General features: G+C 34.5%; 1 protein-coding gene across 10 annotated transcripts in view; it reads right to left on the reverse strand.

Annotated features, from left to right (window-relative positions):
• Positions 1-12,805, reverse strand: part of NBEA (neurobeachin) — a 375,860-nt gene that overhangs the window by 282,198 nt on the left and 80,857 nt on the right. For 7 of the 10 annotated variants that reach the window (XM_039327272.1, XM_039327270.1, XM_039327267.1 and 4 more), the window contains exons 23-26: positions 11,470-11,687; positions 6,852-7,005; positions 3,553-3,561; positions 1,024-1,204 (exon numbers count right to left, since the gene is read on the reverse strand). In XM_039327272.1, the coding sequence (XP_039183206.1) occupies positions 1,024-1,204; positions 3,553-3,561; positions 6,852-7,005; positions 11,470-11,687 (562 nt within the window). The remainder of the gene's footprint in view (positions 1-1,023; positions 1,205-3,552; positions 3,562-6,851; positions 7,006-11,469; positions 11,688-12,805) is intronic. The other 3 variants (XM_039327273.1, XM_039327274.1, XM_039327265.1) reach the window with 1 other exon arrangement.

Below are 12,805 nucleotides of genomic sequence, written 5' to 3' on the forward strand. Positions count from 1 at the left end.
GCAATCCATCCACTGCTGTTGCTTCTTTTGTTTCTCTTCATTTACCTTTCCCAGCATTAATCTTCTCCAGAGAGCTAGGTCTTCACAAAGCATGTCCAAAGAAGGATAATCTGAGCCTGAATATTTGTGCTCTAGTAAAAACTCTGGGTTGATTTGTTCAATGATCATTTGTTTTCTTGGCTGTCCATAATATTCTTAGGAGTCTTCTCCAACACCAAAGTCAAAAACATCAATAGTCTTTCTATCCTGCTTCTTCAAAGATATCGGTTCCCTAATACAGTATCGCTAAATTAACACAACTGACAGAAATTGAGAGATCAGCCATCTTTTTCTGATCTGGTTCTGAAGTAACTTACTCAATAATGAATTCTTAGAAAACCTGACAGTTTGCAACTATTTTATAGAACTTCCACTATAAAGATACTAAGGCTCCAGATTTTATATATTTTTATTTATGGCCAACACACCTTTAATAACATGCATACTCCAGTGATAAAAGAAAATGGTAATGTAGATATAATACTTTAGAGCAGCATAATATGTATATTAATTGTTTGCTTAAAATATATTTAAAATGTATTTCTTATTCAGCTGTATTATAATTATCAGAAAAAAAACAAATGATGGTATAAAACAGACTGTACAGATACTGACAATTGTTACTAATTGGGGGAATCTGTAATTGCTAGAACAAGATATTTCCCCTAAAGGAGAGGAAACGCAGAAATAGCCTCAAAAGAAGCCAAACCCATTAACACATCACACGATTAAATGACAATGTTATTTTTTCATTAGAAATTTATCTGTGTTAGAATTCAAATACTAAACCAAAAGTCTCTCTATAATTAGGTATAGAGGTAACAGTAGGTTAAAAATCTTAATGTTCCATAAAATATTCTTTCTTACTCAAAATCAAGCGAGCTTCCACATTTAAGGGTTTTTTCCTTTCCCCACACTAATACCTAGTTTAATTGGTCTATATGTAATTTACCTAGTGCACTGAACTATTCTATGGAAACTTACCAAGCCTTAGACACTGTCGCATTAAGCCTCCAGAAGACATATTTTTTTCAGCTTCAATTTCACTAAAATTTAGTGAACTGGCAAATACTAGTACATCAACCATAGCCATCAGCCGGCTTAGAAAAGTTACTGCAGTTTCCGCTGACATACCCTGAGTTACTTCTATATTCTCCAATTCCGTCTTGAAAAGAAAGGCATAACATTAGATCTCTAATGTGGCACACATGTGGAATACATTATATGCACAAACATTTTTTTCATTTCTTCTCTGCATGTTGGCTATGGTGAAACAGAGAATAAATAATGTAAATAGAAACAAATATGAAAAATTACCTTTTCATGCATACTATGTAATATAAAATCCCTAGAACAAAAGCTATTTATATGAACTAACTTCAATAAAGTAGCCATATAAGTTAAACAGAATGGATTTTCAATTTTCTGTTACAGGAATACAAGTGAATAAGAAATTGCATAAATTGGCTATACCTTTCCTCTCACTGGAAATTAAAAGCAAAATATCATGAACATGACATGTTATGTAGAACTAAGACTTTGATCAGAATGTAAAAAGCATTCTTGACAATATGTACCTTAAAAAGTACAATTCATTTTTTACCTAGAATATCAAATAAAACAACAGATAGCTGCTTCTTTCATGAAAGTGTTCCAGTAGGCTACATCTAATTAATGTATATCTGTGCACACAAATACACAGTTCATGCAATTGTGTTTAAAGATAATTTTATGGATGATGGGAGATAATGTTGCAAAGGAATTACTTGACCTTAATTGTAAGTAATTTTCCAAACATAGTTTTGTGAATTTTATTCATATAACAGTTCTTTGAAAATTCAGTTTTTAAATATCTAACATTAGAGTATCATGATCATTGAGTAAATATAATGCACTTAAATAAAGTATCATTTATGTCTTGTAATAATAATATACTAAAAACACTTTTAAAAACATTAACAATATTCATTTTTTCCATGTTTCAGAAGCTGCAGTACCTCTTTTAACAATGGTAAGCTATGAGAAACAATTTTGTAATCACTTCTGCACAAATATTCTATTATTAATTTTGATACAAAATCACTATATACAGACATACTATATACAGTATTATGTGTGTGTTCATGTGATTTGTGTGTGAGAGAGAAAGAAAAAAGAGAAATCTCAAATCATAACTTTCTTCTAATTTATTCAAATCCAGTAGATACACACACACAAACATATATATATATATGCATGCATATGTATGTATATGTATGTATGTATATGTATGTGTGTATGCGTGAATGTGTATGTGTATATATATATACACACACACATATATATTCAAACATATATATTCATACATATATGTTTAATAATTTAACTTAATTAAAATTTATTTTAGTTTAATTATTATTTAATTATTATGAATTAATTATTATTCGCTTAATTAAAAATCAAAATAGAAAAATCTATTTTAATAGTGGAACACTGTGCACACACTGAAACAGGACTGTTTCCTCATTAAAATACAGAAAAATAGTGAGTTGCTCTATAGAAAGCTTTCGTTAAACAATTCATTTGGTCAGAAGGTTTGGCATGTTAACTAGCATCTGCATAATTTTAGGAACAAGGCCACAGAACAATTTGTGGTTATGTTCAGTATAAAAATACAGTTTTATACAGAACTTCTTCAATGCATTCCAGATAACAGAAGAATCAACAAAGTCCCTTACTGGGAATTTATGAACATAGTAAGGGCTAAGATATTTATTATGTTAAAAGCTTTTGTTGGCCACAAGAAACTTCATTAAGTTAGACCCATGAAAGCAAAGCTATAATAAACCCTTTTGTTTTAAAGTATCTTAAGTTTATTTGCTCTTTTGCTGCTAACCTTCTGAAGTTAAAGAGGTAGCATTGTTTATTCATATTAGAAAATATTATTCAGGTTGCACATGTTAATGTTATTTGTAATTGATTTTATAAGAATTTTATCAATTATAACAGCATTTCATCTACAGTTTGACTGTAACAAAGGAAAAATGTTATTTCCATTCAAGGTGTTCTTTTGAGAGAGAGAAAATATTTAGCCTTTTTTAATGTTATTGTTGAATAACGTTAGAAAAGATTAAAGCATTTTCTTTAGTTTTCTTCTTAATACTGTTGCAATTAAATAATTCCTTGTTTATTGAGCCAAGATCCTTGGTTCTTGTTGCCAATGAGGTATGGCAGAGAGAACCGTTATATCATCATGCTCAAGTATCTCAAAGAAGATTAAAGAAGAAGCAAAAGAGAAATGCAAAATCAAGTCTGTTCTCTCTCTCTCATGTCATGCTGTATTTAAATAAAAATATTGGAAGTGATGCCCTCTGAATGTGGCTTTTTCTTTCATATAGTTAGATTACATAATCAAAACCTATTGATAATATATCTACATTTTTATCAAAAGAGGCTAAATAATTAAAAAATGAACACAGAAAAAATGTCTAATTCTAAAAACTCAAAACTGAAACTTGTAACAATAATACTAACCTTAGAACCCTGGACATGCAATAGAAAAGCAGACAACAGATCACAACAAAAAGAAAAAGAAATGTTACAGTCAAATGAAAATACAATGCAAAACAGAAAATAATATTTTAAAAATCAGGTATTAATTCACAATTTTAAAAGTCAACTTTTATAAACTTGTTTTTAACTTTAACTTCTTGTATGGCATCACTGTAATTGATACAACTCAAATTAATAAGGAATTAGTACAACATTCATTAATAAAGCATCCATTTGATACATAACAATATATAAGGCTATTAATTAAAAACAGTGTATTACTTAACATTTGAATATATATATTTACTACAACCAAACATTATATGATCCAGAAATAAGTCATTTGGCAAAAATCTTATAATCTGCTAACATTTCATTAGCTTTTATATAAAACAGTTCTGACTAGAAGCTGATTTGTACTATATGTGAATAATATTAAGAACAATTTCTCAAATGTGTTTTCTTTGGCTCAAAGAAACTCTAGCACAGCAGACCATTAGACATCAGTTATAATATTATGAAATATGCTCCTCAGATTAGCAGACAAAGCAACATAGTCATCTATCAATTTTACCAATCAACAGCTATGTTTTCTCTGAATTGTGTTTAAAAATTGTGTTTACAAATTTTAAATCTAAGGTATGTACGTATATATTTATATTTTATATTTCTAAACTGTCCATCTTCTTCAAAGAGGGGCTGAATGGTAATATAATAGATAAATAAAAATACATAAACATTAATATTAAAATTAAATTAGGAATAACATTTTTAAAATTATAGACTAATGAGGGTAAAATATATTAAAATATTAAAAGGGTAAAATCCTAAAATGGTCATTTAATTTAGCTATTACGAGGTGGGGAGGCAATCATGGACCAAGCCAGCCCCACATTCATGGTCCTCACACAAAGCCACACATCCCTTTGCAGAAGGCCAAGAGACTGGGGGCTTTCCTCACCACAGAATATTCCACAATGTGGGGACAGCAGCAGAGAAGGTTCTCTATCTAGATTCTGCCAGTCAAAATTCTCTAACTGATGGGGGTCTGAAATATACCTTACCTGCCTGATTGAGTGAGACAATATGATGAGATGGAGTAAAGCCAGTTCTGTAGGTAACCTGCCCCTATACCACATAGGGCTTTATAATTGATAACTAACACCTTGAATTGGATCCAGAAGCAAATTGGTACCCACTGTAGTTCACAAAGCAAGGGTATTATATGTGACCTTTTTCTGAGCCGCCAGTATGGCTCATGAGGCCATACTCTACACTAGCTGAAGCTTTTGGATACTTTTCAGGGGTAGGCCTATGTACAGCACATTGTAATAATTCAGTCAGGAGATGACCAGGGAATGAGTCTCCCTATCCAAGAAAGGGCACAGTTGGCACACAATGCAAATCTGGGCAAAGGGCCTCCTGGCCATGGCTGTTACTTGCTCATCAAGCAAGAGCTGTGAGTCCAAGAGCACTCCCAAGTTACATGCCAGGTCTGGGCTGGTGTACTCTCAACCAAGACCAAAGATGATGAACTCCTGGGTACAAAAGGGCCCACCCACAGCCACTCAGTCTTACTGAGTTACAGTTGTTTCCCATCTAGGCCCCCATAGCCACCACCCACCATGAAAAGATGTCCATGCAACACTGACTTCACCTGGGTTGAAGATATAACTAGGTATCATTACTGTATTGATGATACCTCATCCCATGGAGACGGATAATCCCATCCAGAGGTTTCATATAGATGTTGAAAATGAGCAGAGAGAGCACTGAGCCCTCTCTGTGCTCAGCGGAGGTGCTATGAGCAGGACTTCTCACTTCAATTGGGACTGGCCTCAGAGGAAAAAAGTGAATCAGCACCAAACTGTGCCACATAACCCCAACTCCTCAAGTCAGCCTAAAGGAATGGCATGGCCAATGGTATCAAAAGCCACTGAAGGGTCAAAGAGAGACCTCCATTCCACTCCTTTCAGAGATCATCCATAAGTGTGACCAATCAAATTTCAGTCCTGTATCTAGATCTGAAATCTGACTAAAAAGGGTCCAGATATCTGTTTCCTCCAGGATCTTCTGGAGTTGTAAGGCCACCACTTTCTCGAATATTTTTCCTACAAAGGACAGGTGGGAGACTGGACAAAAATTGTCTAACAAGGAAAGATCCAGTAATGGTTTCTTGAGTAGGAGCACACCAGCACCTCTTTAAAAGAAGCTGGAATCACCCCCACCGACAAAGATAAATTCACCAACAGATGGACCCACCCACATGATACCATTCGGGTGGCCTTAACCAGTTAGGAGGAGCAAGGATCTAATTCTCAGGTGGTGACATTTGCATTCTGCAGGAACGCATCCACTTCCTCATGTCCAATAGAATCAAACCATTCCCAGATAACTGGAGAGGTCTATTCCCTGAGCATCTTCACAAGACTTCCATGCTTGGAATTCAATTGTGAAGGAATGTAAGCAATTTTATCTTCTAAGTGCCTTGAAAATTCCTCTACGCAGCCCTGGAGATTGGTCTCCGGCTGACCCTTCCCAAGGAAGGTCTATGTGACCTGAAGCAGTACTGTGGGGCAGCATTCTGAAGATATAATGTATAACTTGTTCTGCATAATCAATGGGGTCTCAGATTTGATAGTCAAATCACTTTTGAAACAAGGATTTTTTTTTAAGAATTTCAAATTATATTTTGGTGAGGAATACTGGCCTTTTCTAAAAGAAAGCAAAATATATTTCATTGGGATAAAATAAACAATTATATTTTTAAATGATATTAATAGCATTCTTTCAATGTTTTACTCTCATTTCAAAATTTAAAGACACTACAAAAGTATTTTACTTCACGTTAAACAAAATCTTTCTGCCTGTTTAGCAGAATATCCTATTTTATGACTAACTTTTAAAGACACAATAGCTCTTACGCCAAGTCTGCATTTAAAGCTGTACTAGCTTTACTACAAATAGGAATTTGGAAAGCTGTACTAGTTAAGAATAAGATTTATGATACAGAAACAGAGCAATGTAATTTGGGAAGTTTATAACCATTTATTTTTGCGGTGCACCTAGCCAAAACACCTATATACATAAATAATAAAATTATTCTGAAATAATTTTTGTATACAAATTTGATAAAGGCATAAAACTTACATCCTGTAGATTAAAAAAATGAAAAATGTGAATATTTTCTTCTTATTTAGAAAATCATGCTCAAAACAAGTGTTACTAATATACTAAGTGCAATTTGCAACATATCCATTAGAGGGAAATATTGTACTTACAGTTGGGGATGTTGCTGCAGACAACAGTGGCAGAATTCCTCCACATGCAATAATAATATTGTCTACCATTTGAGAAATGAGGTGGATTGTATTATGTACAAAAATAATATTTTCATTACTATTGACAAAGTCCATAACTGACTTTGTGGAATGACTAATAAAAGAAAAGAAAAAAAGATTATAAGTAAAACTGTAAAGGTAGTTGCTACTGCAAAGATCAAAATCAACTTGTGGACAGAAAGAAATCAAATTGAAAATCAATAAACAACACATACGCGCACCCATTTATAACATTTATCTCCTTTGTGAAATCAAGTTACAAACATATATTAATCTAACAAGTCTCATGAGTTGATCAAAAACCATTTTAGAGAGGGAACTGAGATATAAACTGCTGTTATCCAATCTGGATGAAGAACTGCTGCTATAACATGGCTTGCAACTCAAATAGCTGGTAAAAATATGTTTAGCTAAAACATGGAAGACCTGATCAAGAAAGCTTTAAACTGAAATGCTTTGGAGGTTGGAGACAAAATCCCTGAAGATCCCGTGCATTAAAGAACAGTGTGAGAATGTTGCTGTAAAGGAGTCCATGAAAGAGATTCTAAGAGAAATCAAAAAGAAAAAACAGGCTTGCAAAGTTCAAAACTGTGAAGCTTTTCATAGTAGGCTACATCAAGAAACAGACACTGCAAGAAATACTAGAATTCTATTTCATTGTTCTTGGATATAATAACAAAATCTTAAAAGCCTGCAGTTCTCATCTGCCCCCACTTACACCTTGCAGAATAAACATAGGTTTATTATGACTCTCTTTCTCACACTCCTCCTTTCCCAGGGTTAAAGGAGGGAAATGGCTGAAAGAAACCTGGTAGTTTTGCAAGTACAGCCTTGGCCCACTGACAGATATGACTAGATGAGGCATAAAGCAAGAGATTTCCCTTTCCTTTGTTGAGAGTTGGAGAACAGCTCCCAAGGTCAGATCCAAGTTTGTTTGCACAACAAAAGGTTGGAGAGATTTTCAGCCTTTGAAAAGCTGCATACTCTTGAACAGACCATCTATTTTATTTTTTTAGAAGTTAAGATCATGGTCTTATATACTCAATTCTATAGAAATTAGCAAAGCATAGAAAACACTGGACATCATTCACATTTCTAGATGTCTGTTTTTGTAGGCTCCATCTGTATCCTGATTGGAGAGGTCCAGTAACCCAAACAGTCCAACTGGGAAGATGAAATCCATATTTTCCAATTTAGCAAAAAGTCAAGTGTTCAGAAAAGACATTTCTGGTATTACTTGTGCAAAGCGGAACTTCTGGGAAAAAATCAGTATATCATCTAAGTATATCAGTATATAATTGTTCAAAACATCAAAAAAAAACAACACAAATCTGAAGAAGATTGTTGGACAATTAATCAGTCCAAATGGGCATTACTGTGTATTCAAATTTGCTATACATATAAAAAGCTGTTAAATATTCATGACCCTTTTTCATTGTCATCAAATTATAGCACCTGTCAAATTCCATTTGGCAAATATGCATGCTTTCCTAAGGTAGTTCACCAATTCTGAAGAGGCATTGGGTAATGATTTCTAATGGTCATAGATTTAAAAGAATGATAAACAAATTGATAGGATATGTGTAAACAGTACTACTAAGACTTTTGATAGGGAAAGAAAATGCTCCCTATGGACATTTCATCCAATTTATACCCAACAGTAGATATGAATATAACCTATGATGCAGAATGACAAAAATTCCATATGTTAATTTATTTTCAGCTGTAGAGGAATTGTACATTGCAAAATGGAAGTAGCTCAAAGCAATTGCCTGGCAATTGTTTCTAGAAGCTTGACTTTCTCTAGTAACTCTGAATTTCGTTGTTGCACAAGAGTCTGGAAGAGTGGACAGCTGTATTTCTACATCAGGGAGTTATAAAAAATAATAAGAATAATAAAGAGCACCTGCTTTTTCTCAGTTCTGTGACTTCTTCCTAATTGTCTGAGGGCTTATATGCCAAGCTTATGGAAGTGAAGCCCGATAGAGTTCCTGAAGCTGAAGTTCTGGAGAGATTCAAACACTAGCTTGCTGTGTGGCCTGCAATTCCATGCTGCAGCAATGTGTAACTGGCTCAGATGTCTGTACTTTAATCATGTACATCTTAGCTAGGTATCCTAAGGTTCTACAGTAGAAATCACACATTCTCTTTTTCTCTGCTTAGAAATCTCTTCACTGCACCTCTCCAGAACTGGAGGCCAAGGAGGCCACAAGGAAGGGTGACTGAGTCAAAGAAAGGTAGTGAAATTTCCCCAGATAAATAAGAAAGCTACAGAGGAAGAGATTGGAGTGAAGAGAGGATGTAAAATTATCTCCTCTATGCTTCAATTTCTTCACTTACCCCTCAATTAACACACTATTATTATTTTGTTTAAAACATTTATATAGCCATGCATCTTATAACCAACAATATTGAAACAATTCTTCCAAATTTTCTGGTGTGTATCAGTTCATCAGCAAGTTTCCTGGTCAATCCAAGCAACTTCATTCCTGTCCACATCTCTGGCATACAGCTGAAAATCAACTATATATTCACAAACTCAGTTATGTTTTCAACTCTTTCAATTTGCTAGTGATATCTTGGAGTTATCAAAAGCAGCTCTAAAACTTTACATGAGGATTACAATTATCCAATAGTAGAACATTATCCTCAATGAGAGACACAATCTCTTTGGCAAGCCCTTCTTTCAGTAGATTAAGAACAAAGACAATCTTAGAGGGCTCTGTGATAACTTCCCCTGGCCAACTCTCCATAAAAATTAACATTGAGTTGTGAAAGACATATACTGATCCTAAGTAACTCTCCATTTCGCATTTGTTTTCCAGTAATTTCCATGAAAATGAAGCTGCAAGTTGTAGGACAGCTTCTGGTTGAAGCAAGTTTTTTTCCCAATTGCTATGTTAGTTGCAGCATGGCACTGTGCAAGTCCAATATGTGATTTCACTTACTGTTGGTTAGAATAATGTCTTGACAACTTGTTCTACAGAAAATGGGATGCCCAAGGATCTGTTGCCATTTTCAAGTTCTAAAACAGTGGTTCTCAATCTGTGGGTCGGGACCCCATTTGGGGTCGAACGACCATTTCACGGGGGTCGCCAAACAAAGCTGTCCGCCATTTTTCCCCCCTTTTCTTTGGCCACGCCCCTGGCACCCGGTGATGTATAAGTATGGTTGGGGGTCACCACAACAGGGGGAACTGTATTATGGGGTCGCAGCATTAGAAAGGTTGAGAACCACTGTTCTAAAAGCAAAATTTGATGCCTCTGTGTTGAGAAATTTGTGAGGCTTTCAAGATTGATATCAGTCCTTTGAGGTAGGCCAAACCAAGAAAAGGGATTCCAGGAATTCAACTTTATGGCTGTAGTATATAATAACAGAATTTTGAAAGCCATGTTTCTCTCTCCCATTTTATATTAAACAAAATCAAGTTGGGGTATTCTGATTTGAGTTTCATTCTCAAAAATGCTTCAATTTTTGGACTGTTTAGGCTTGTTCCTTTCTCCTCTCCTTAAAAGCTCTTTCATTCCTCCACCAAAGTAATATCTAAATCATTTTCAGCAATGCATAGCTTAAAAACAAACATTCAAACTACAATCAAAAACATAAAAAAGATGCACAGCATGGAAACAGCAAACTATAACAAACCAACACACACTGATCCCAGAGACTGGGGAAAAAGTTCTTAAAGGCTTTACAGATGACAACCAATACCTTGAATTGCACCCAAAGGCCTACTATTAACCAGTGGAGTTCATATACTACGGAATACCCCTAACTGCTCAAGACTTTCAGGGAATCTCTGTTAGGACTATGATGGCAAAATGCATGTGAATGCAGTTGATGATACCTCAGTCAATACAGTTCTCATAGATTTTAAAAAGCATGAAGACCAAGTCCTGCGGTACCTGGAACTACTCTCATTTCATGGCTACCCACTGAATTAGGTAGGAATGGAACCACTAAAAATATTCCCTCTGCCCTTGCTGGCTGATTAGGATATTGTGATCAAAAGTACTGAATGGTACACTCCTCGTATTCAGCTTCCAGTAGAATTTATCTGCTATACAATGTTCTTTCCATCTCATGATGAGGCCTGAATCTAGATAATCAATTTCTTTAGGATCCTTATTTCCCACAACCCTCCCTCCAGAAAGAAGATTGGAGAGTGGCAGAAATCTCATGCGGCAGAATGGAGAGACTGATTTTCGAGAAAGTTATGGCACTGACTCTATCAAGGCAGTTAACATTAACCAAAGTGCAGAGTCCAGCTGCACTAATCATCCAAATGAGCCAGATTGGATATGAATCTAGCCTACAGGTATCAAAGCTTATACCACAGAATAATCTATCCATATTGTCAGGTTCCACAATTTAAAAGAAAATCATAGTTCACTAGGGAAGACTTTGCCTCACTTTTCTCATGTAGTTCTGCCCAACTGGCATCTAGACCTCAGCAAGTAGACTTAAAATGCTAAAAAGAAATCCATAAAGATATTAAAGAAACCTGTATGTGTTTTATCATACTAATTCTTTGTTAGAAAAATTAATGGTCTCTTACCTTCTCCAAACATGCACATCAGTTTCTAAAGCAAATAGTAGATCAGTCAGTAATCTCTGGTGCATGGGGGACCATTTAAATTCTGGAATACGGAACATTGTTGTTCGTGGACCTGGGCTGAATTGTCGCCTCTGTTCTTCTGTCATTGGCATTCCTCGAAATCCCAAATCAACACGCAAGTCTCTATCCTGTTGTGTAATAGAACGACCTTGCACAGCCTACATAAGCAGTAAATATTTGTTTTCATTTAAAATATGCAATGCAAAATCTGGCACAAAGTGCAATTCAAGTCTTATGGGGGCAGAGATATTTAATTAAGCACATACAGCAAAATTAGGAAGCCTTATTAAGGAAACTTTGTCCTACTTCCACATGTCTTGTTAGGTAAAATTGTTTAAATTTGCATGTTTTAATACCATTCCATTTGAAACAAAGTACAAAGGAGTTATGAATTACATGATAGTATAACTGAAAATACCTATTTTGTTTCACCAGCATGTGAAAAAGTTTTAAAGTAAAATGAAAAAAAAATGATAAAGAATAATATAAATCTTATTTGTCACACAAACAATTCAAATGTGAGATAAAAGATTAATTTATTAGCATGCTTACATTGTTCTCAGGTAGAAGTAATTAATTCAGTTAATTGTCTGAAGGATTTTACTGGCTATATTAGGTGATTTTTCTTTTTATTTCAGAGCTATTTATGTCCCCACATTCAAGGCTTCAACTGGGCCCAATACTATTAATAACCAGTACAGCAATTGAAAGATAACATTGGCCTGCAATAATTAATATTCTCCTGCTAGTAATCTGGCTGGGAGAGGCAGAAGTGGGTGTTTGATAGTGTTACAGATATTGTCACAGGATATAAGCTGTTCTAAGTAAAGCTGCCTTTTGCAATTGACTGATGGTGAATCTGTCAGTGCCAATGGGTGTTCAATCCAAGAAAATAGTTTTTCAATATAGCTACTCTTTAACAGTCTGGATTATATTTTAAAAGCATGTTTTAATTCTGTTTTAAAATCACAAGGTTTTATTCACAGTAAATCTCTTCATACCTTCAAACTCTTTTGGTAAGCAGTTTTGTGTTTTATTCCAGCTGACATTCATGGTTGCTCTATGACAACACAGTCAAATATGCAAGACAATAAAATTGATACTACTGCCACTATAATATCATGGCATCAAAATGAAGAATAAAAGTCAGGTGTCATTAAGTTCACCACAAAATTGATCTTCATTCATCAGTCATTATTATTACTTGAAAATAGTGTGGACAAGGAGGGTGCACCAATACACAATTGGTATACAGTACCAATTATTTGGGGAAAGT

This window comes from Crotalus tigris, unplaced genomic scaffold, assembly GCF_016545835.1.
Source record: "Crotalus tigris isolate CLP2741 ecotype Arizona unplaced genomic scaffold, ASM1654583v1 scf7180000024359.8030256, whole genome shotgun sequence".
In the NCBI taxonomy this organism is placed as follows: domain Eukaryota; kingdom Metazoa; phylum Chordata; class Lepidosauria; order Squamata; family Viperidae; genus Crotalus; species Crotalus tigris.